Source organism: Eretmochelys imbricata, chromosome 1 (assembly GCF_965152235.1).
Source record: "Eretmochelys imbricata isolate rEreImb1 chromosome 1, rEreImb1.hap1, whole genome shotgun sequence".
NCBI classification, from domain to species: domain Eukaryota; kingdom Metazoa; phylum Chordata; order Testudines; family Cheloniidae; genus Eretmochelys; species Eretmochelys imbricata.
In genome coordinates this window covers 274,585,134-274,607,922 of record NC_135572.1, presented here as the reverse complement: position 1 = coordinate 274,607,922, position 22,789 = coordinate 274,585,134, and the positions used below count along the sequence as shown (strand labels likewise).

Below are 22,789 nucleotides of genomic sequence, written 5' to 3'. Positions count from 1 at the left end.
TTGGTTAGAGGCCAAAGGAAAGAGTGGTGAACTATGGAGTTGCCTTACAGTAAAGCCTGTAGGTTGGGGAAGAAAAAATAAATTCTTGGACATTTAATATGTAGATGAGTAACAGACCATAATGTATATAGTCAGTGTGAAGACTGAAAATAAATAAATCGTAATTTATGTAGAGCTTGTAAAAATGTTGAATAATTATAATTAGTAAGAAGTAACACTGGTAGGGTTCCTGTAGTCCCCACATCCTGTTGGGACAGATTCTGTCACCCTTGCTCTGTGAAATAACTGGTTGACTTTGAGAGCTGTTTTGGGATTAAGGGACTACTCATTGTGAGTAAAAGTGATGGTATCTGGCCTATTATTCTGGGGGAATCAGTGTAATACGGAGGTTACTTCCAAATATTCCGTTTTATTAAATCTGTTTGCTCCAGGACTAAATATAAACTACACTTCTGAAAGATTAGAATTATTATGCAAGATGCAAAAATATGAATAATATGTTTGAAAAATGTCCATGTTCAGTTCTGACTATATTATCAAACATACCTGTTTCGTTCACAGGATAGCATAGTACGTGAAAACTTTCAGGAATTTCTGTCTTTAAACGGGCACCTTCTTGGAAGGCAGCCATTTCCTAACATCATACAGTTAGGGCTGTGTCAACCAGAGACTTCAGAAGTGTATCAACAAGCTAAACTGCAAGCCCAGCAAGAAATTGTTAAAGGAGCATTTTACCTGGAATGGATGTAAGTAGTTACAAACTGTCTTGATATACTGGTTTCTTGCATACCGGGAAACTAAACAACTCTTCTGAAAACTATTTTCTATGTACAATTAATCCACAAACACTTTTAGAGAGCATTATGATTTTGATAAGAAAAAGAAATGCAGCTATTTGAGGAATTGTAAATCTAAAAATTATTTCAAAAAGGCCGAAAAGATAATATGGCAAGTTAATTCAATTGGGGTGGATAGTGTGACAAAGCTCTGTCCTTGACTCCGTGGGTCCCGCGTTTCTTGGCGGATTTCACTAGCCTGAGAGGCTCACTGTGACCCTCCACGTAACCCTTCTCTCTCTAGAGACAAGGGTCACAGTCTGAGCCATTTTCATCATAAGCCAGCAAGGGAGGTAAGAAGCTGTCCTCCCTTGCACAGTCTCTGTTGTCTCCCAGTCTCAGTGATTAATCGGGGGGGGGGAGCCTGGGCCCACCCTCTACTCCAGCCTCCAGCCCAGGGACCTTAATAATATCATCTATGGTAGCTGACCTTTTAGAAACATGACATGTACAATTCCCTGGGCTATTTCCCCCCAGCAGCCCCCACTTCCTCAGGCTCCACTTCACCCTTACCTCAGGGCCTCCTTCCTTGTGCCTGATATGGTGTGTACTGCTCAGTCCCTCCAACAGCGCAACTTCCTCCCACAGCTCCTGACATCCACCCCCACCTTACTAACTGGGAGGCTTTTAACTAGTTTCAGCCAGTCCCTGATTGGCTTCAGGTGTCCCAATCAACCTAGTGTTCTCCCTGCCTTCTGGAAAGTTCTTATTTGGCCCCAGGTGTCTTAAGTGACCTGGAGTAGCTGCCATTTAACTTAACCTGGTACCAAGGATTTGTTTAGCCTGGAGCTAATAAATCTATCTCCCACTACTTTTCTATAGCCATCTGGCCTTGCCCCATCACATATCCCCCCCGCTCTGCTCAACACCATAGAGTTGGGCATCTTGGGATGCCAGGCAGTATGCTCGTGACAGAACATCAGCATTACCATGGTGGCATCCAGCCCTGTGTCATATGCAGAACTGGAATGGTTGGAAGGATAAGAACCACCTGGTGACCCTTGCATTCTTTTACTTATTCCGCTGCATCCACTGGAGGAGTGCATGGTCCGTCACAAGAGTAAATCGCCGGCCTAAGAGGTAATAACACAGTGTCTCCATAGCCCATTTGACAGCAAGGCATTCTCTCGACTACTGCGTATTTCTGTTCTCTTGGGAAAAGCTTTCTGCTTAGGTAGAGGGCCGGGTGTTCCTCTTCTCCCACCATTTGCGACAGAACCGCTCCCAACCCCACCTCAGAAGCGTCTGTTTGTAAAATAAATTGCTTGTTAAAATCCGGGGCTATGAGTACGGGGTCATTACAGAGGGCCGTCCAGAGGTCTGTGAATGCCCCCTCTGCTGCATCGGTCTACTTTACCATGTCTGGACTTCAGGCCTTCACCAGGTCCGTTAGGGGACTTGCCCTAGTGGCAAAGTGGGGAATAAAACTACCACGCCTAGGAACATGCAGACCTCCTTCTTTCGGGTCGGCCGGGGCCAGTTTTGAATTGCCTCTAGCTTATTCTTTTGGGGCTTCACTATGCCCCTTCCCACAATATATCCCAGGTACCTAGCCTCTGCTAGCCCTATGGCGCATTTAGCGGGATTAGCAGTGAGGCCAGCCTGCCTTAAGGTGCGCAGTACTGCCTCAACTTTCTCTAAGTGGGTCCCCAAGTCTGGTGTATGGATGATGACATCATCTAGGTATGCGGCTGCATAACTAGTATGGGGGCACAGCAGCTCATCTATGAGGCGCTGGAATGTGGTTGGGGCCCCATGTAGCCCAGAAGGGAGGACGGTGTACTGGAATAGCAAAAGGAAAGAACACTGTCTTTTCTTTAGCTTCTTTGGTCAGAGGAATCTGCCAGTACCCTTTTGTCAGATCCAGTGTAATCAGGAATCGGGCACTACCCAGTCGGTCACCCAGTTCGTCGATGCGTGGAATGGGGTATGCATCAAAGTGGGATATTTCATTCAGTTGGCGAAAGTCATTACAGAATCTTGGTAAATCTAGGTTTAGGCACTAGAACAATTGGACTGGACCACTGACTAAGATTCTTCAATAATCCTTAATTCTAACATTTTCTTTATTTGGGCCTCAATTTCTTTTCTTTTGGCTGCTGGGATTCGGTAGGGTCTCAATGTTACCTTGGCTCCGGGGATTGTGTGGATATGGTGATAGGTCTGAGTCGTCCACCCTGGTTTTGTAGAGAACACATCTCGGTTGTGATTAATCATGTCGGCTGCCTCGATCTTTTGGATCGGCGTCAAGTCGGATGATATCCTCAATTGCTCGTGTAAGTTACCCTCCGAGGGGAGGTTCTCCTGTGTGACTAAGCATGCCTCTCGATCGTGCCAAGGTTTTAGAAGATTGATGTGGTAAATTTGCTCCAGTTTCCGGCAGCCTGGCTGCTGCACCTTATAGTTCACCTCTCCCACGGCTTCGATTACATCATAGGGTCCCTGCCACTGGGCCAACAATTTACTTTCTGCTCTGGGCACCAGTACTATCACCCGATCCCCTGGTTGGAACTGTCGAAGCTTCGCTTGGTGGTTATAATGGGTTCGTTGGGTCTCCTGTGCTCTCTCCAAGTGTTCCCGTACAATGGGCGTAACTAGGGCTATCCGATCTCTCATCTGCAGTACATGCTCAGCTATGTTCCTTCCTGGATTTGGCTCCTCTTCCCAGGCTTCTCTGGCTATATCCAATATGCCCGGGGGGGGCACCCATATAGTAGTTCGAATGGAGAGAAACCCGTGGATGCTTGTGGAACCTCCTGGATGGCGAACATGAGGTAAAGCAATAGGGTATCCCAATCTTTCCCATCCCGGCTCACCACTTTCCTGATCATGGCCTTGAGGGTCCTATTGAAACTTTCCACAAGGCCATCTGTTTGCAGGTGCTATACAGAGGTCTGTAGGGCTTGTACGTGAAGCAACGAACAGAGATCTTTCATCAACTTGGACACGAAAGGTGTCCCTTGATCAGTCAGTATCTCCCTGGGTAGCCCAACCCAGGCAAAGATCTGTACTAGTGCCTTAGCTATTGTCTTGGAAGCTGTGTTGCATAGTCCAGTACAAGTACATGTTGGTGGCCCTGAGCTGTCTTCTCTAGGGGCCCTACCAGATCCATGGCTATGCGTTCGAAAGGAACCTCTATTATTGGAAGAGGTATTAAAAGAGCCCGCAAGTGTGGGCAAGGGCTATGTAACTGACATTCTGGACAAGAGGTGCAGTATCGCCGGACATCTTCATGTACTCCTGGCCAGAAGAACCACCACAGGATCCATGCCTGGGTTTTCTCTACCCCTAGGTGTCCTCCAAATGGGTGACTATGGGCGAGACTTAATATGGCTTTTTGATGTTTTCATGGCACCAGAAGTTGTTGTATCTCTTGCGCCTGCATTTGCACCACGCAGTACAGGAGATCTTTCTTCACTATAAAGTAGGGTCCGGAACCCCAGATCTTCCCATCCACGGGTATCTCATCGATCTCTGCCACCTCTTGCCTGGCGTTATCATATCTGGGGTCCTCCGCCTGGTCCTGCCCAAAAGTCTCTCTCCCGGGACTAACCTGCCCAAGCTCCCAGGGGCTGGCTTCTGCTTCTTCCAACGGCTCACCGCCGTCATGGCTGGGGGCAGCCTCTGGCTCACCTTCCGTGGTGGGAGTTTCTCTGTTGGCTGCTCGCGTCCATCTGCCTACTAGGGAGGTTTTCTGGTCCTGGGTCAGGATCCGGGTTCCCAAGGCCTTCACAGCCTTCCTCTCTTTTTTGGTCTTTGTGGGGGGGCTGAGAACAGATCCTGAGAAGTCTCAGCGAACATCGGGAGCTGACATGCCCCCAGTGATGAGTTGCTGTCCTCAGGGTCCCCACCTCCCTCCAGCCTCTCCAGGGGAAATAAATTATCAAACCCTGGATAGTCCCTCCCAGTGACTACAGGATATGGGAGTTTAGAAAGTACGCCCACTGTCACCTCAATGGGGTTCCCCTAAACTTCTATCTCCACCGGGATGGTGGGGTAATGGCTCACAGCCCCATTCACGCATGTCACTGCTACGCGTTTGGCTTGTAGCAGCTGACTACTTTTTACCAGCTTACCCGATATGAGGGTGATAGCACTCCGAGAGTCCACAAGCGCTATAGTCCCTGCTCCATTTATCCTCACTGGCCTGGTGTAATTATGCGAGGCTAATCCGACCCCCGCGAGGTGGATAAGGGAGCATAGGACCTCCCAATCCTTCAAGTTACATTGCATAGGCTCCTCGGTGCTGGGACACTGTGCTGCTATGTGTCCCCACTCCCCACATGCATAACATCTATAATTGCTTTTAGTCACTCCCCTATCCCGGGGGTTAGGGGGTTTAGTCTCGGAGTTCTCTCCACTCAGGCTAATCCCTTCCTTCTGGGGTCCCTGCTGGTTTTCGCCCCCCCCCTCCCCTTCCACCTAGGACTCCCCAGGGGTTTGGCTGACCAACCTTCCAGGGGTGGGGTCAGGTGCTTGCTTCGAAAGGGGCCTTCCTTGGGTAGTTGGGTCAGTTCCCTGGCTGTCATCCATCTTTCTACCAGCGTGATCATCTCGTTGTACGTGGACGGATCGTTCTGGCCTTACCATTTGCGGAGATCTGGCGGCAGTCCCCACATGTAATGGTCCTTGACCAGGGTCTCCAAAATCTCTTCTGGGCTGCACACCTTGGACTGTAACCACTTCCGCGCAAGGTGTATGAGGTTGAATAGCTGGGACCTCAGGGGTTTGTTCCTGGTATTCCACTCATGGAACCTCTGGGCCCTTACTGCTGCCGTCACCCCTGATTGTGCTAGGATCTCTGCCTTCAGACGGGTATAGTCCATGGCATCCATGGCAGGCAAATCAAAGTAGGCCTTCTGGGCCTCTCCACACAAAAAAGGGGCGAGAATGCTGGCCCGCTGCTCTTGGGGCTACGCCTCACGCTGAGCAGTCCTTTCAAATGAGAGGAGATATGCTTCTACGTCATCTCCTGATGTCATCTTTGGCAAACAATCAGTGGCCCTCAGGGTTCGCATCCCGTCAGACCTCGGGCTTGGGTGGATGTTCAGCTTGTCGTCCACCTCTCCCAAGAAGGCACGATCTTGGGTCATCTGACTCATCAGTAATTGATTGGTTTCCTGCTGTAGCCGCATAGACTCCTGTTGCACCATTGCCTGAACCGGGTGGCCTCCTGCTGGGCTGCTGTGGCTTGTACCAGAGCTCTTACCACATCCTCCACTGTGGTACAAAGCAAACAAAAAAAAAAAAAAATCCAAAACCCCAGTGCACTTTTATTTTTAAACCTCCTTTCTTCCGCCACGCTGTATGAAATCCCACTTTTAACACCAGTTGTGACAAAGCTCTGTCCTTGTCTCAGTGGGTCATAGAATATCGGGGTTGGAAGGGACCTCAGGAGGTCATCTAGTCCAACCCCCTGCTCAAAGCAGGACTAATCCCCTGCGTTTCTTGGCAGATTTCACTAGCCTCAGAGGCTCATTTTGACCCTCCACATAACCCTTCTCTCTCTAGAGACAAGGGTCACAGTCTACTGAGCCGTTTTCATCATAAGCCAGCAAGGGAGGTGAGAAGCTGTCCTCCCTTGCACAGTCTCTGTTGTCTCCCAGTCTCAGTGATTATCGGGGGGGAAAGGGGGGAGCCTGGGCTCGGGCTCTAATAGTATCATCTATGGTAGCTGACCTTTTAGAAACATGACATGTACAATTCCCTAGGCTACTTCCCCACGGCAGCCCCCACTTCCTCAGACTCCACTTCACCCTTACCTCAGGGCCTCCTTCCTTGTGCCTGGTATGGTGTGTACTGCTCAGTCTCTCCAACAGTGCAACTTCCTCCCACAGCTCCTGACATCCGCCCCCACCTTACTAACTGGGAGGCTTTTAACTAGTTTCAGCCAGTCCCTGATTGGCTTCAGGTGTCCCAATCAACCTAGCGGTCTCCCTTCTGGAAAGTTCTTAATTGGCCCCAGGTGTCTTAAGTGACCTGGAGCAGCTGCCATTTAACTTATCCTGGTACCAAGGATTTGTTTAGCCTGGAGCTAATATATCTATCTCCCACTACTTTTCTATAGCCATCTGGCCTTGCCCCATCACAGTAGGTAGTTGTTGTTTGTTTTTTACTTCTATACCTAAACTGTAGACTGTAAGGTTTGGTTCTTAGTGCTGAAAACAGCAATTCATGTAGGTATGGAAAGAAACCATAAGAAGGAAGGAAGATAGATAGATAGATAGATAGATATCAACAGAAAATGTAACATGTATGGAGATAAGTCTTGGGAGGGAAGGTGGGATTTGAACACCCTTAGAAGACATACATGGGAGGGATTGCAAATGCTTTGGAAGATAGGATTAAAATTCAAAATGATCTGGACAAACTGGAGAAATGTTTGTCCAGATCATTGTCTGAAGTAAATAGTCTGACTTTCAATAAGGACAAATGCAAAGTACTCCACTTAGGAAGGAACATTCAATTACACACATACAAAATGGGAAATGACTTCCTTGGAAGGAGTACTGTGGAAAGGGATCTGAGGGTTATTGTGGATCACAAGCTAAATGACAATCAACAGCATAACACTTGCAAAAAAAGTGAACATCATTCTGGGATGTATTAGCAGGAGTGTTGTAAGCAAGTCATGAGAAGTAATTCTTCCACTCTATTCAGCGCTAAGATCTCAACTGGAGTATTTTGTCTGGTTCTGAGTGCCATATTTCAGTAAAGATATGGACAAATTGGAGAAAGTCCAGAGGAGAGCAACAAAAATGATTAAAGGTCTATAAAACATGACCTATGAGGAAAAATTGAAAAAAATTGGATTTGTTTAATCTGGAAGACTGAGGGGGGACATAACTGTTTTCAAGTACATAAGAGGTTGTTACAAGGAGGAGGGAGAAAAATTGTTCTTAACCTTTGAGGGTAGGACAAGAAGCAATGGGCTTAAATTGCAGCAAGGTAGGCTTAGGTTGAACATTAGGGAAAACTTCCTAACTGTCAGAGTAATTAAGCACTGGAATAAATTGCTTAGGGAGGTTGTGGAATATAAGTCATTGGAGATTTTTAAGAATAAGTTAGACAAACACCTGTCAGGAATGGTCTAGTTATTACTTAGTCCTGCCTTGAGTGCAGGGGACTGGATTAGATGACCTATTGAGGTCCCTTCCAGTCCTATACATCTGTGATTCTATACTTGTCCTAAATACGCTTTTGGAAGGAAAGTGCCCTACTAGTGAGCAACAACTTAACACATAGGTGAACGTTAACTCTTCATAAAACGTTATCCCACTTTTGGATGATCAGATCATATAGCTATCCGAGCCCTTATAATGCATGTGGCAGGTTACAATATACGTTACTCTTATGCCCTGAAATCTGGAAGACAAAAGTGAAAGATATTAAAGTGCTCTGCAAAACATAGATGTACAAGTATTTTTTGTGTGGATTAGATTGAAAGAAGAAACCTCACTTATTAGTATTTTTCTTAAATCATTGACTATTATTTCTGTGTTGTAGAAATAAAAAACCCATGAAGAACCTCTCCCGTTTGGTTGTCCGTCCCCATACAGATGCAGTTTATCATGCGTGTTTTTCCAAGGATGGACAGAGAATAGCTTCTTGTGGTGCTGATAAAACCTTACAGGTAAAATACATAAATGTAAGCAAACTAAACTAAATAAATATATATAATATGACAATCCAGACAAAATAGTACTTAAGTTTTTCTATTTTTGTTTTACTAGACAAGGATGCTAAGAAACTAGAGTACTTCAGAGGGAAAATAATTCAAAAGGATATAGACAATGGTGCCTAAATTATTTTAACTGTATAACTTATTTTGAGTCATCTTTTTATTCAGAAGGATACAGGATTATATGGTTCAAGGGTTAATATCCCCTAAATGCAGCTATAGCCAATGTAATATAGAGATTGTTTGTTTGTTTTTTCTTTAAGTACACCCCTGGATCATGTTGCCTCAGGGCACATCTGCAATACAGCATCTGTAACGGCACAACTATGGTGCTGCAGTTGTGCCTCTGTAGTAAAGGACAGGATTTTTCCATTGATGTAGTTAATCCACCTCTCTGAAAGGAAGTAGCTAGGCTGATGGAAGAATTCTTCTATTAACCTAGCCATGGCTGCACAGAGGGTTAGGTCCACCTAACTATGGTGGTCAGGGGATTAAATTTTTCACAGCCCAAGTGACATAGTGGTGGAATTTATTAATAATACTACAATTATTAATATAATGTGAGACCACCAGACACTAATGTAACCATAAATTCCTTTAAGTCTAAAGGTCACGTATTTTATATTCTGTACATTTTATACAATTGCTCTAAACATGGCTAACAGCCTAAAAATAAGCCATCAATGTATCCGACACAGTAACAAAGTATTCATAAGCATGTGGTCAGCATGCTGACAAATAGACCAGACCTAGGGAAAACCCATCTCATCCTGGTGTGCTCCAGCATGGTCTGACAGAGAGCCTTAAAATTAAAAAAAAAAACAATTTTATTCCCTTCAACAAACAAATGATGTCATAGCCAAATACCTCTTTAGCTAACACCTAATTTGAGGCCATTGATTCTACTTTTCAGTTTTAATCCAGATAAGATTTACAGTCTTTTTTTCCCTCCTTTTCTCTTCCCCTCCTTCCTGTTGACCAACAGCTTTTTTGTTGCACCTGGATTCAGATAGGCTTTACTTTTAAGATAACACTGGTATGTGGGGCGGGAAGGTCCATGTTGGCTCCTTTTAAAGACACATTCTCTTTGTCTTATTTAAAATCATCTTCAGTCACCTTTATTGGTCAGAGGCCTTCTTTTTAGAAACTCCCTCATCTCATTTAATTATTTTTTGAACCAGACATCCTCTCTACTCCATTCATTTTGGCCTTACAATTCATTGTTTTCAAGGCTTTCCTTCTACTTGCTAGTCAGGGCCTTTCTTTACAACACATTTTCTTAACCAAACTTAAGCTAACTCTAATTCTTTAATTTCATAGTTATTCTACACATAACTATGTTGATCTAATTTTTAAGTGTCAACCAGGCCTAAATTAACCTCACACAAAAATGCTTTGCCTATTAACCTTCTTAAAAACTGAAAATTAGTTTGCCAGTGCTGGAGGAGCCCCGTACTGGTTAGTACCAGTTATCTGTATGGAAATTGTAAAACTATATGTAGACATTTAAACTGTTCTCCCCACTTTTGCATAAAATATTTTATCAACCCAATGTTAGTGGAGGGGTGGTGGTAGAATGAGCTCCAGAAATGGGAGATGGGATTAGAGTAAAAATTGGGACATAAGAGGACGGCTTGCAATCAGAAGCTGGGTGAGGGGAACTTCCAAAAAGGAAAACCGAGGAGAGATGACTGATGCCAATTTATCAGTAGTCTGCCTAGAGGGAGCCAGCCAGCTCTCTAGAATGCTAGCTGTCAGTCAACCAGTACCCCAGTAAGGTGTACGTATTCCAGACAGCCAAAGATAAGGGTAACGAGTAACTTTTTTGCAAACCTTCGTTATCCTTTTGGATTCTTACTAAGTTGAATATTCATCTTAATTCCTAGGTGTGTGTTTTAGTTTCTGGTTATACACGGTTAATATAGATATTTAATATACTGTATATTGTTGTTTTTATTTGCTGGCTGCTACTACAAAAGCCTGATGACATCCAGTTCAGAAAATACCTTGTGCATGTACTGTTTGTTTTGCTTTGCTGATGTCATTATGCTGTGCTTCCGTAGTTAATGGCTTTATTAGTGAAAGAGTACAAATTTCTCTTAAAAAATGTCAGTCATAAAGTTCAAGACAGAAGGGACCACTAGATTACCCAGCACTCTCTCACTAAACCCAACAATGGAAATGAGACCCACAGGAGACTAGACTACATCAGAAGAAGTAGTGTTTTACCCACGAAAGCTAAGGCCCAAGTAAATCTGTTAGTCTTTAAGGTGCCATCAGACTCCTTGTTTTTGTGGATACAGACTGACACGGCTATCCCCTAATAGGAGGCTAGACTGTTTGCCACAGAAAGAGAACAGGAGGGAACAAGGTACGCCAGTTCTTGAGGCCCCTGCAATGGTAGGGAAATGATTAAGTGAGAAATACTCAGATAATACTGGCAAGTGACTCATAGTTACATGCTGCAGAGGAAGACGAAAATTCCCCACAGTCACTGGCAATCTGATTTGGGGAAAAATTCCTTCCTGACCCCACAAATGGTGATCCGTTAGACCCTGCGCATATGAGCAAGAACCAGCCAGCCAAGCTCCTGAGAGAGAGTGAGTGCTTGGTGCCACCTCAGAGCCCTGGCCCACCCTGCTTAGTGTCCCATCTCTAGTTGTGGCCATCCATGATATGTTAGAGGAAGCAGATAAAAAAAACCTCTCGAATACATTAGTGGGAGGGAATCCCCCTGCAGGCAGCTGGCTAAAACCCTGAAGCATTAACTTTTAGGAACATGAGTGAGCCCCAGGTCTGTTGACCCTTGTCCCCCACCATCATAAGCAAAACCGCCATATAAATATATCCAGCTCTCTTGTAAAACTAATTAAGTTGTTTTCCCCCCCACAACTTCTATTGGAAGGCTGTTCTAGAACCTGACTGACCCCTCAATAGATAGATGTATTATAAATCCTTACTACCAGACTAGAAATCTCATGTGCCAGTTCTTTTAGTATTCTGGGATGGAAATTGTCCGGTCTCCCTAATTTGAGTGCATTAAGATCTTTAAGTTTTCTTGCAACTCAGATGTGGTCATTTCTATTTCTAGACACTCATTTTCATCATCCATACTGCTTTCATATGCATGTTCCATATTATCATAGTAATGGAAAACTGAGGCAAAGTATTAATTTAGTTTTGGGGCAACACCTAGATTATCTTTAATCTTCTTCCCATCTACACTGTATAGCAGCCCAAACTCATCCTTCCTTATTCTTTTTATTTATATCTATATTTATATTAAAAAAACCCTCAATTTAATTTTCCTTGGCAAGAGCTAATTCAGCTTGACTTCGCAATTCTCACTTTATTCCTACATTTTGTAAACTTCCAGCTTTCTTTGCTGATCAGCCCCTTTTTCCATTTCCTATAGGCTCTCTTCTTACTCCTAATAATCACCTTGAGGTGGTTATTCATCCAGCTGATCTGAGTCTGAGCCTTTCCCTACAAGTTTTTTCCCTCTTTCTTAGGATGAAAATTTAGCATAGTTTTTGTATAGTTCATCTGAAGAAATTTCAAGGCTCTTCTGCGTTTAAGTCCTTGAGTTCTTCAATCCAGCTGCCTCCTTTAACTAATTCCCTTAACTTTCCAAAATTTGGCCTTTTGAAATAAAATATCATAGTTGACCATATGGTTTTGATTATACTTCCATTTAATGTAACCTGAATCAACTCGTGATCACTCAAACCAACGTTATTTCTACGACCAGCTCTTCTATGATGTCCTCATTACTTATTAAATCCAAGTCTAAAATTGCATCAGCTCTTGTGGTTCAGTGAGGATTTGATGAAGAAAACTGTCATCTATCACATCGCAGAATAACTGAGCCCCACCAGTCTTAGTAGCATTTATTCTCCAGTCTGTTTCCAGGAAGTTAGTTTCCCATTGTGACACAATTCCCAAAAGTATTTATTAAGGCTGTCAATTAATTGCAGTTAACGTCTGCGATTAACTGAAAGCAAAATTAATGCATTCATTTTTTTAAAGGGTGTCAATCACATACCTGCAGGCGGGGCAGGAGCCATCCCCAGCAGGAGGCTAAAGCCCCAGCCCACAGCTCTGGAGCCAGCGGAGATACTCGAGCAGCCCCAGCCCACAGCATCCTGGGCAGTAGGGGGACTGGAGCAGCCCCAGCCTGCTGCTTCACAGGCGGCGGAGGGGCTGGAGCAGGCTAGCACTGGAGGTGACGGCAGGGCTGGAGCAGCCCCAGCATGCAGCTTCCTGGACAGAATGGGGGCTGGAGCTCCACAGCCCACCGGTGGCTGGAGTCCTGAGCAGGGCTGAATCCCAGAGAGCCCAGCCCTGACCCTATATTTGAAAATATAGAAAACCCCCAAAAAATTTATATAAATGGTGTTCTAATATTGTTTAACAGTGCGATTAAAACTGCAGTTAATCATGATGAATTTTTTTAATCGCTTGACAACCCTAGTATTTATTTCTCTAATAATATTAGATTCATTACTATTCATATACGAATCTGACCCTGGGATGTATAGCAGACCTCTAACACTATCCCAATAAAACCTCTTTCACAATCCTTCCCCAAAGTGATTTTGACCCAGACAGATTCTGTTTTGTCCATACTATTCGTATGTCTTTACAGTTTACTGCTTCATTGACATACAGTGCTACCCCATCACCTTTACCTTTGTTCTCATCTCTTCTAAACAGTGCATACACTTCAAAACCTATGTTCCAGTCATGAGTGCTATTCCACGAGGTTTCTGTAATCCCTCTAATAACTGGTTTGACCTGCACTTGTAGTTCTAGTTCCTCTATTTTTTTTGCCCAGACTCGCTGCATTTGTGTACAAGCATTCCAGTTTCCCTCAGACCTCATCCAGTTTTCTAGCTTGTGGTGTTCCATTATCTCTTGTTATATCTTCCATTAGCTGATTTTGCAGGTCCTATGTATTGAAACCAATCATGGAGTTTTCACATTTTTTTCCCAACCTTCTCCCCTTATCTCCTAGTTTAAAGCCCTTACCAGTCATGCCAGCCTTGAGCCCAGAACGTTAATATCTCAGGTACTCAAGTGGAGTCCCTCAGTTGAGTTCAACACTATTTCTATAAATGCCTTCCAGTGGTCGATCATCCCATAACCTTCCTCCTAGCCCAGTCCTTGACCCATCTGTTTACCTTTATTATCTTGTTACACCTTCGCTTTCCTTCTCTAGGAACTGGAGTTATTCTGCTGAAAATCACCTGAGTTTCCGCTTCTTTAAGCGCCTTACCCAGTCGAGCATAGTCTTCCTTGATCTATTCCGATCGGTATCTAGCAGAGTCATTTATCCTGACATGCAGCACAATCAGTGGATTTTTCCCCACTCGCATCAGGATCTTCTTCAGCCTCACGTCCACATCGTATCCTTGCTCCTGGGAGACTGCACACTCTTCTGTCCTCTGGATCTGGTCTGGTCACAGCCCTTTTGTTTCTTCTGAGTATGGAGTCCCACATAACATAGACCTGTCTCTTCCTGGTGTTGGTATGAATCTGTTGTATGTTCTCTCGCAGTCCTCTGTGCATCATCCTCCCATTTTTCCTCAGGTTCCAGTCCCTGGCTATCTCATTCCTCTCTTCAGCATCTTTTGCCTGTTTCTTGTCCCTGTCCCTCAGTGTAGTGGAGGGAAAATGTAGCTGTGTGTGGAATAAAATAGCCTTTGAAAGGGAACTTGCCTAAATTTTGCTGATAATTATTCTATTCCTTATTAAATAATACTACGGAAAAGGTTTTTTAAAAATTGGAAATACACTACTCTTCAAGTACCCTCCACCACAACCATTACCTAAAGATCTTGACTGAAACCAAAATATGGTGGTCCTTAGATTTGGGAAATCCCAAATTTTCAGAATTTATTACAAATTCTGATTTCCTTGTACCTTAAATGTAATATTCATTCTTAGATTATTTTTTAAAATCTGTTTCATTATCATTCTTATTCCCTTTCAACGCAACAAGAAAGGGAAAACATAGAAAAGCCAAATTTAAATTACGTTGGTCCTGCTTTAGTTGGCATCTCAAAATTCCCTTGAACAATCTTTTGTTGAGGATCAATAGCTCTGAGTAGGGAAGTGTAGTTTAGATTAAGCAAGGGTTCTGCATTATCACAAAAGTAAATATGAGAATGTTTGGCAAGATGATGGAAGGATATGGTTTCTTCTTCCACCACTTCTTCCCATCCTGAGTCAGGGAAACTCAGGAATGAAATATTTTGTTGTACGGTCTTCCTTGATCAGACTTTGAAGTGTCTCCCCTTCTTCCTCAAAATCATTGTTTGTTTCTTGAAAAGGTCCTTAATATGTCCAAGTAATCTGATTCTCGTGATCTATAGACCTAGAATTCCTCATTTTAATATAGACTCCAGCAAACAGTTATCCACATGGAGGATAAAAGGAAAAAATATTAATATATAATTGTTTTTGTCTTTGGGATTTAAAATTAAAATACTGCTACTATTTGACAACCAAATGATTGTGTCCTTTATACATTCAAAATTTTGTACACTAAATAGTGAAGAACCTGAATAGAAACACAATTGTACCCAAAGACAAATTTATTTTCATATTTTTTTAATTCGTCTGTCACCACACACACAATCTTCCCATCACTGTTTAAATTTTTCATCTCAAGCCTAAATTGTAACCTGTGATAATATTTTTAAGAATAATTATAACCCTCCCCAGATTTCACTTTTAGCAGTTCAGGGACATTCTTATTGTTCCTGTGGTCTCTGATCTGAGCTCCAACTTTGTGAAGAATAGATATTTAAAATTCTGGGCACGCATTCAATGAGATTATAAACATTTTCAAGGTAAAAAAAATGTAGCCTGAACTATTTGGCAATTTTCCCTTTATTATAAGGAACACTTGAAATAAGAAAATTGAGAACATAGCAATTTTATGCCTCGTAGAGTATACTGAAATTAGCTCAGAGTACTGTAGGCCTAAGATTTCAGTGTGTGTTATATTCTGCCTATGTAGGTGTTTAAAGCGAAAAGTGGAGAGAAGCTTCTCGAAATAAAGGCTCATGATGATGAAGTACTTTGCTGCACTTTCTCTGTAGATGACAGATTTGTTGCAACTTGTTCAGTGGATAAAAAAGTGAAGGTAAGGCAATGGTGATGAGCACTTTTCCTCAGAGTAGAACAAGTAATTCTGTTTCTAAACTTGAACCAATTTAACTTGAACCAATTTTAAGATCTTTTGTTTATACCTTATGTGGAGAACACGTATTATAGGTACTGTTTTTCAACTTGAAAATATTTTTAAATGACATGCTTTTATTTTAGATGTGCTTAATGTAAAGCATAGTTTTGTGTAAAGCATAATTTACTATCGTATTCTCTTATAAGATGATTCTGTAGTCTGACTGGAGCATAATAATATCTGAGTGTGTGAACAGAATCATTACAACACGAGTGACATCAGTATCATAATAACTTCCTTCGTGCTTGTTGCCGGTATTGTTTCACTTGCTTCTGTTTGTCTTGTTTGGTTTTTTAGGCTGCTTCTGTATATTTCTTTAGTATTGTAGTAGGATCATATATGAAACTCAGATCTTTTACTCAAGAATGTTTTCTAAAGTCACCTCGGTTTTTCAAATGTTTCAACAAGGTGCAGGCCTGTCCATTTTAGTAATACCCTAAGACTATATTTTGGCAAGAGTGAATTGATGTGAAAAGATAGTTCCAAGCATCTTGTTGGGATCATATTTTTAGTAAAAGCTTATTGTCAGACCACTGTTATTTTTAAAAGCATCCTCTATTTTCCTCTCTTAGCCACAAATTGTTATTACTTGGACATAACAATATTTTTCATTTTTTAATGTAAACATTTCACATTTTCCCCATCTTCTTTCAAATATTACTGGGAGAAATAATGTTAAATAGTTACAAACTTATGAGAAAAGTGCATTTAATTTATATTAAATATTCCAGCATAGTTGTAAAAAATATCCAACAAAAACACACCCTGTTGTTTTTAATAACTGTATAGAATATATTTCAAACAGTTTTTTTTGGTTGTTTAAATCAATTCTGTTTAGATCTGGAACTCAAGAACAGGTCAGCTTGTACAGGTATACGAAGAACATGTAGAACAGGTCAACTGCTGCCAGTTTAACAACAGAAATGATCAGCTTCTCTTAGCCACCTGCTCCCATGACACTTACATCAAAGTAAGTGGGAAATGCTGAGATTGTTTCTATGCTGCTTGCTATTAAAAATGAATTGTTGTAAGTGTACATGCACTTTATCATCACCTTAAAACAAGTTCCTTGACTCAAAAAGCTGACTCTGTGAGTTATTAGATAAGACAAACGTGTGACACAACACATGACACCAATGCAGGTAAGGAAGAATATAGTGATAATTCATCGGAAGGAAGGTAGAATTCTTAGAAGTGGGTTTTTACAGGGGCTACCGAGAAGGTGGAGTGGCACTTAGCTGAAGAGAGCAAGGATGCTTCCCCAGCAGTAGGGGACAGTATGCTAAAAGGTATGACAATGAGAGTTTGGGAAAAGGCTAATGGAAAAGATTGGGAATGGAGTAGTGATAAGAGCAGAAAGTTTGGAGAGGGAAAGATTATGTGTGATCTTCTAATTCAAGATCCTGATCCTTCCTTAGATGTCAGAGTGTACAAAAAGCTATTGAAGAGGCTCCAGGGGGAAGAGGGTTATGGTGAAGTAGCAAAAGAAATAGATGTTTTTAGCAACTGCATTTTGGAATGATTGGGAGCAGTGGGTGGAAGAAGTGAATCAAAAAAATCAGAAAGGTAAACTGTAGTAATTAAGGCAAAAATGACCAATGCGTGGAAGATTATTTTAGCTATTGCGTTGGATTATAACTATAATAAAAAGAGGAACCAAATGACTGAAGAGACTGGAAATGAGAAAGAGATGGACGAATCAGATGACACCTGGGTTGCAGAAAATAAGAATTGATAGTAAAAAGTAGTTGTTGACAGAGGTGAGTCAGATGACAAAGATTAGAAGAGATTCAGTTTTGGAGAGACTGTGTTTAAGATTGTACTTGGACATCCTAGAGCAGGGGCTGGCAAACTTTTTGGCCTGAGGGCCGCATCGGCTTTCTGAAATTGTATGGAGGGCTGGTTAGGGGAGGCTGTGCCTCCCCAAACAGCCAGGCATGGCCCACCCCCCGCCCTGTATCTGACCCCCTCCTGCTTCTTGCCCCCGACAGCTCCCCCAGGACCCTGCCCCATCCACCCTTCCCTGTCCCCTGACGGCCCTCCGCCGCCCCATCCAAACCCTCCCCTTCCTGATGGGGGCCCCCCCAGGACCCCGGCCCCCATTCAACCACCCTGTTCCCTGTCCTCTGACTCCTCCGACCCCTATCCACACCCCCGCCCACCACCCCCAAACTCCCCTGCCCTCTATCCAAACACCCCCTTGCCCGCCGCTCCCTGCCTCCTTACTGCGCTGCCTGGAACACTGGTGGCTGGCACCGCGGCTGCACCAGGACAGGCAGCCATGCAGCACAGAGCACCGGGTCCGGCCGGGATCTGTAGCTGCACTGCCCCAGGAGCTCACTGCCGGGGGGGAGAGGGGCCGGGGGCTAGCCTCCTGGGCCAGGAGCTCAGGGGCCAGGCAGGATGGTCCCACGGGCCGGATGTGGCCCGCAGGCCATAGTTTGCCCACCTCTGTCCTAGAGGATATGTCTGAGGGGACTCTTGAGATGTGAAGTATGACCATTTGGGACAGGCTGGAGTGATAGATTTAGATGTTTCCTCTATAAAGGTAGTAGTAACCATGGGAATGGATGAGGTGTTAGGATAGTGGCCAAGATCTTCATGTGACTAGTGACTTTTTATGCCTCAATTTTTGAGATACCTTAAAGGGACCTGATTTTTTTCAAAAAGTGCTCAACACCTACCCACTTATTAAAAATTCAGGCCCTTTTAAGGTATCTCAAATTGGGCACCCAAAATTACCAAGTCACTCTTAAAGTATCTTGTCTGATGCACTAGAGAAGACCGAGGGCAGAAACCTAGGTAGTGCCAATACAAAGGACGAAAGGAAGAAAGAAGAGCTGCTAAAGGTAATGCTGAAAGGCCAGTTAGGATGAGAATTGAGTGAGATCATAGACTCAGAGAAATGAGGAGACTGATATCAAAAAGTTCAAAAGTCAGCAGACAAAGAAAAATTATAGTGTCCTTTTGATTTAGTTAGCAGGTCATTAAGGGTGGATTCAGTAGAGTACATTAATAGGATGTAAGACTATTTGAGGGGATCAGATTGAGTTTAGGAATTGTTAATAAACTGCTCCTGATCTTGGAAGACAAGAGGAAGATAAGATAAAAGGGAGGTAGTTTTAAGAAGCGTTGGGATCAAGGCAAACTTTCCATACCCTCTCTCTCTCTCCCTCAAGGGCCTTGTCTTCATTACGGGGGAAAAAAAGCATGTTCTTAGTTTGAGTTAGTTAATTCAAGAGAATTGAAAACTTGAGGTAAATCCTAGTGAAGACCGGTAATTTTTAGTTTTCACATGAGTTGGTAGGTCAAGGTAAGACATTTGGAAATCTCAGCCTAAAAGTTCAGGTAACTTAAAAAATGAGTGTTGCCACTGGCTTCCCTGCGTTGCTGTGAATGTGAAGAAAAATCTGAATTAAAGCTTTTCTTCAGTTTTTGAACGTGGATTCCTGTTTTGGGTAGGAAAGTTTTTGGTGTTCTTAGCTTTAGATTGGTTTTTGGTTAAACAGCAGTTGTGTTGTGTTTTACTTTTTATGCAGCTTTGGAATTTGAACAAAAAGCATTGTCGAAATACAATGTTTGGTCACTTAAATTCTGTCAGTCACTGCAAATTTTCACCAGATGACAAATATGTGGCTAGTTGCTCAGCAGATGGAACATTAAAGGTATGCTTTGTAAATAACCAGTCTGTTTTTTATAATGGAAATTTATATTTTAACACTGTGTTGTATTCAGTAATCTCAAAGCCTTTTACAAATGTTAATGAATTAAGCCTAGTATTTTCACTGTGAGGTAGCTCAGTGGCATTCCTATTTTAAAGATGAGAAACCAAGGATCCAGAGGTTAAATGGCTCACTAACGGTCACAGAATAATTCTGTGTCATAGATGGAAATAGAACTCAGGGTGTCTCATTTTTAGTCCTTTATCTTCACCATCCTTCCTGTCATGTAACTTTTCTAACTGAGAGAATGATTTTTGGGATACATTTTTAAATCATATGTGTGTAATAGAAGATTTAGATTTATTGGAAAAGAGATCTGACATATAAAAATATATCTTCAATAAGATAGTCAGGAATTCCTAACATTCATTGTATTCTTGAATTTAATGTAATTTTACACAAACCAGCTGAAGCAAAGCGGTTTTTTTGTTTTTGGTTTTTTTTGTTTGTTTGTTTTTGGGGGGGGTTAAGGTAGCTCTTTTCCCCAATACTGTAATGTTTTCTTCTTTTAAAAAAGGAGGTATAGTTGCCAATTACAATGTAAAGCTTGTACCATTTTAGAATCACTGTTCAAAGAAGCTTTTATCTTGCCATAAGAGAGCTAAATCAGGAATGTTAAAGAGCTGCTAGTGCTATTGTAGCTGCTGTTAAAAGATAAAAGTTAAAAGTGGTTGAGTTTGTTTTCGTGAATGCATCAATGAGATCTGGGGACCGAGCTTGAAAAATATATCAGAAACCTTTTTAGCTGGTAGGTTTAAATACTGGCTAGAGGCTGACTGTCTGTCTGTATCCTCCTTAGCTGAGTCCAGGTACAATATCCTGGCCAGAAACCTGGAATTCTCCCTGATTGGAAGTAGTCCCGCCATAAAACAGTCCCCATCTTTCATGTCAGCTTTGGCTTGTGGTTACTTGGTGCTCTTCCCAAACCTAGGCAGCTGGGAAGAAGTGAAAGCTTTGCTTGCTTGCTTACTTCTTGCCCTTTTCTCCCAGCTGTTAGGGAAAAATTGTTGCTGTTTCTTGTCTTTCTCCCACACTTCTTTCCTTTTTCTGTTCTACCACTGTGCCAGCCGAGAGGAGATTTAGCTTTTCTCTTGTCTCCACCCCTTGCTGCTGTGATTGGGGCAGGATCCCTTGATTCTTCTGTGCTACTTGTATGCTTCTGTGGGAACAAAGAACAATCACTTTGGATAGCTGCTCAGAGAAACTATACAAAGAAGCCAGCCAGGTGGGCATTGTTAATTCTGTAGCATGCTTCAGGGAAGCAGGACATTTTAAAAGCAAAATACTCACAAAGAATGAGTGCCAGCAAACTATTCCAACATCAACTCATTCAGTGCAAGTTTATATACATAATTCCTTTAGTATCTCATTTCGGTACACCAGTCCCCCTTGTGCTGAGCTTCTTACACAATGTAAAGTTAAACTTGCCTGCTGCAGACAGATCTAATTTGGGTGTCATATAGTCCATCTTGAGAGCAGTTTAATCATGGTCACACTTCAGAATAATAATGTCAGTACAGTAAACTACCCTTGAAAAATGTGCCTAGTTTACTAGGACTCCATTTATATCCAGTATGTATTTTTTGACATGGACACATATTCATTCTAACCATTCTAAGAATTTTCAGTCTGTATTTTTGAATTCTTGCATTTACAATGAAGCACTTGATATGCTGTGACATAATCTTTAGTTTCAAACGTTAGTTTCAATATATTTTCTTCTTTTAAGACTCCAGTGCTGGAGAACAATTTGTTTACCTTCATCTATCATTCATCTTTCTGGCGAGGGAAGTTCAAATTCTACACCTTAACCTGTGAATATTCAGCCTGTGATTTCACTTCCTGAGAGCACATAGCAGAAGATATGAAAGCCACATCTTTTACTATATCAGAAAAATCAGTCTAATCTGCCTCTTTCTTTTAGTTAATACTGTGCAGCATTGTCTGCTATTTGTGCAATTGTATGCTCAAAAGTGGAGGATCCCTTTTTGCCAGTGCTCTACTTCAGTACAGTCAAGGTCAAAGTCACATATATGTGTTACTACTCTGGGGTGGAGGATTATCTGTGTTTGTTGTTCTACAGGTAAAGTTAATTTGAGTTCTTGCAAATAAAAATCTCACTTCCGTCACAGGGCTTAGGTGACTACTGTTATGTTATTACTTAAATTGTCTAGAATTGTGTGTGCTTTATTTCTATTTTGGGGCTTATTGTTGATGATAAATATTCTCATTTAGCCATAAAGGGAAATCTAGATAAATAACTTTTGTAAAAAGAAAAAAGTTGCTCACAAGGTTTGGCTATGATGTTTAATAAACTACCATTCACTTGTGAGTATCTCAACAAAAGTTGGATAAATGTCAGGTAAAGAAGGGAGTTTGATAGTACATCTGGTAGAATTTTAGGGTTACCATAGGTAATTGTATTTTCTTGGTTTCTAAAAGTCAATAGTAGCTGGCCTATAGTTTTACTATGACCTCAGTGCTTCCCACTGAAGGGATTGTGTCGATAGTTTTAAAATAATAGATTGATAGGAAAAAAATATATAAAATATGCAAACAGATACACAAGTGTAATATTTGAATATGGAAGTTTTGATGGAAAAATTGCAACTAAGTCCCCATGGAATGTGTAAAATAAGTTTATGTAGACATTCAGTACAAAGTTTTTCAATTACCAAACTGGAAATTTCTTCAAAACATTTTAATTTAATACAAAATAGTCTTGTACATAATGGCGTATATATTAAACATCATGCCTAAGGAACGTATGTTGTGCTGTTTTTACTTTGTGGTGTGGACATGAAAAACTACAATAAATGTAATCCATAAACGAAAACATGTTTTCTGTTAGGGATTATAAAATAGTCTTGCATTTTAAACCCAGAAATGTTAGGTTTTTCTCTGACATATGTTTATAATAACTTTGAGGGAAAACTGCTTTGTGCAATTTTAATATTTAATAGCTAAACATAACCTATAACTAAATGCATTTCAAAAGCAACAAAGATTAAAGTGTATTACATTGTTTTCCCCTGTCTTTTTTGGGGGGGAGGGCAGGTGAGGTAGGGCATATAAGATCTTTTAATCTTTCCTTAAACGTCAACATTTCAGACTTGCAATAATTTTGTTGATCTTTTCTGAAATTCTCCCAATTTTGCAATACCTTTCTGGTACACAAATGCTCAGAACTGAGTATGCTTTCAAGTGCAATCTCAACACAGCAGTGTAGAGGGGCGATCTTCTTTTCGCTCTGACCTGTTTGCATACAGGAATGTACAGCAACATTCTAGATGATCTT

The 22,789-nt window shown here is 41.9% G+C and overlaps 1 protein-coding gene across 3 annotated transcripts in view; it reads left to right on the top strand.

Moving 5' to 3' along the window:
* Positions 1-22,789, top strand: part of APAF1 (apoptotic peptidase activating factor 1) — a 91,676-nt gene that overhangs the window by 31,948 nt on the left and 36,939 nt on the right. For 2 of the 3 annotated variants that reach the window (XM_077831815.1, XM_077831825.1), the window contains exons 12-16: positions 562-746; positions 8,343-8,469; positions 15,545-15,670; positions 16,608-16,739; positions 19,309-19,434. In XM_077831815.1, coding sequence (XP_077687941.1) covers positions 562-746; positions 8,343-8,469; positions 15,545-15,670; positions 16,608-16,739; positions 19,309-19,434 — 696 coding nt within the window. Of the gene's footprint in view, positions 1-561; positions 747-8,342; positions 8,470-15,544; positions 15,671-16,607; positions 16,740-19,308; positions 19,435-21,220; positions 22,476-22,789 lie in introns of those variants that run through there. The other variant, XM_077831834.1, reaches the window with a different exon arrangement.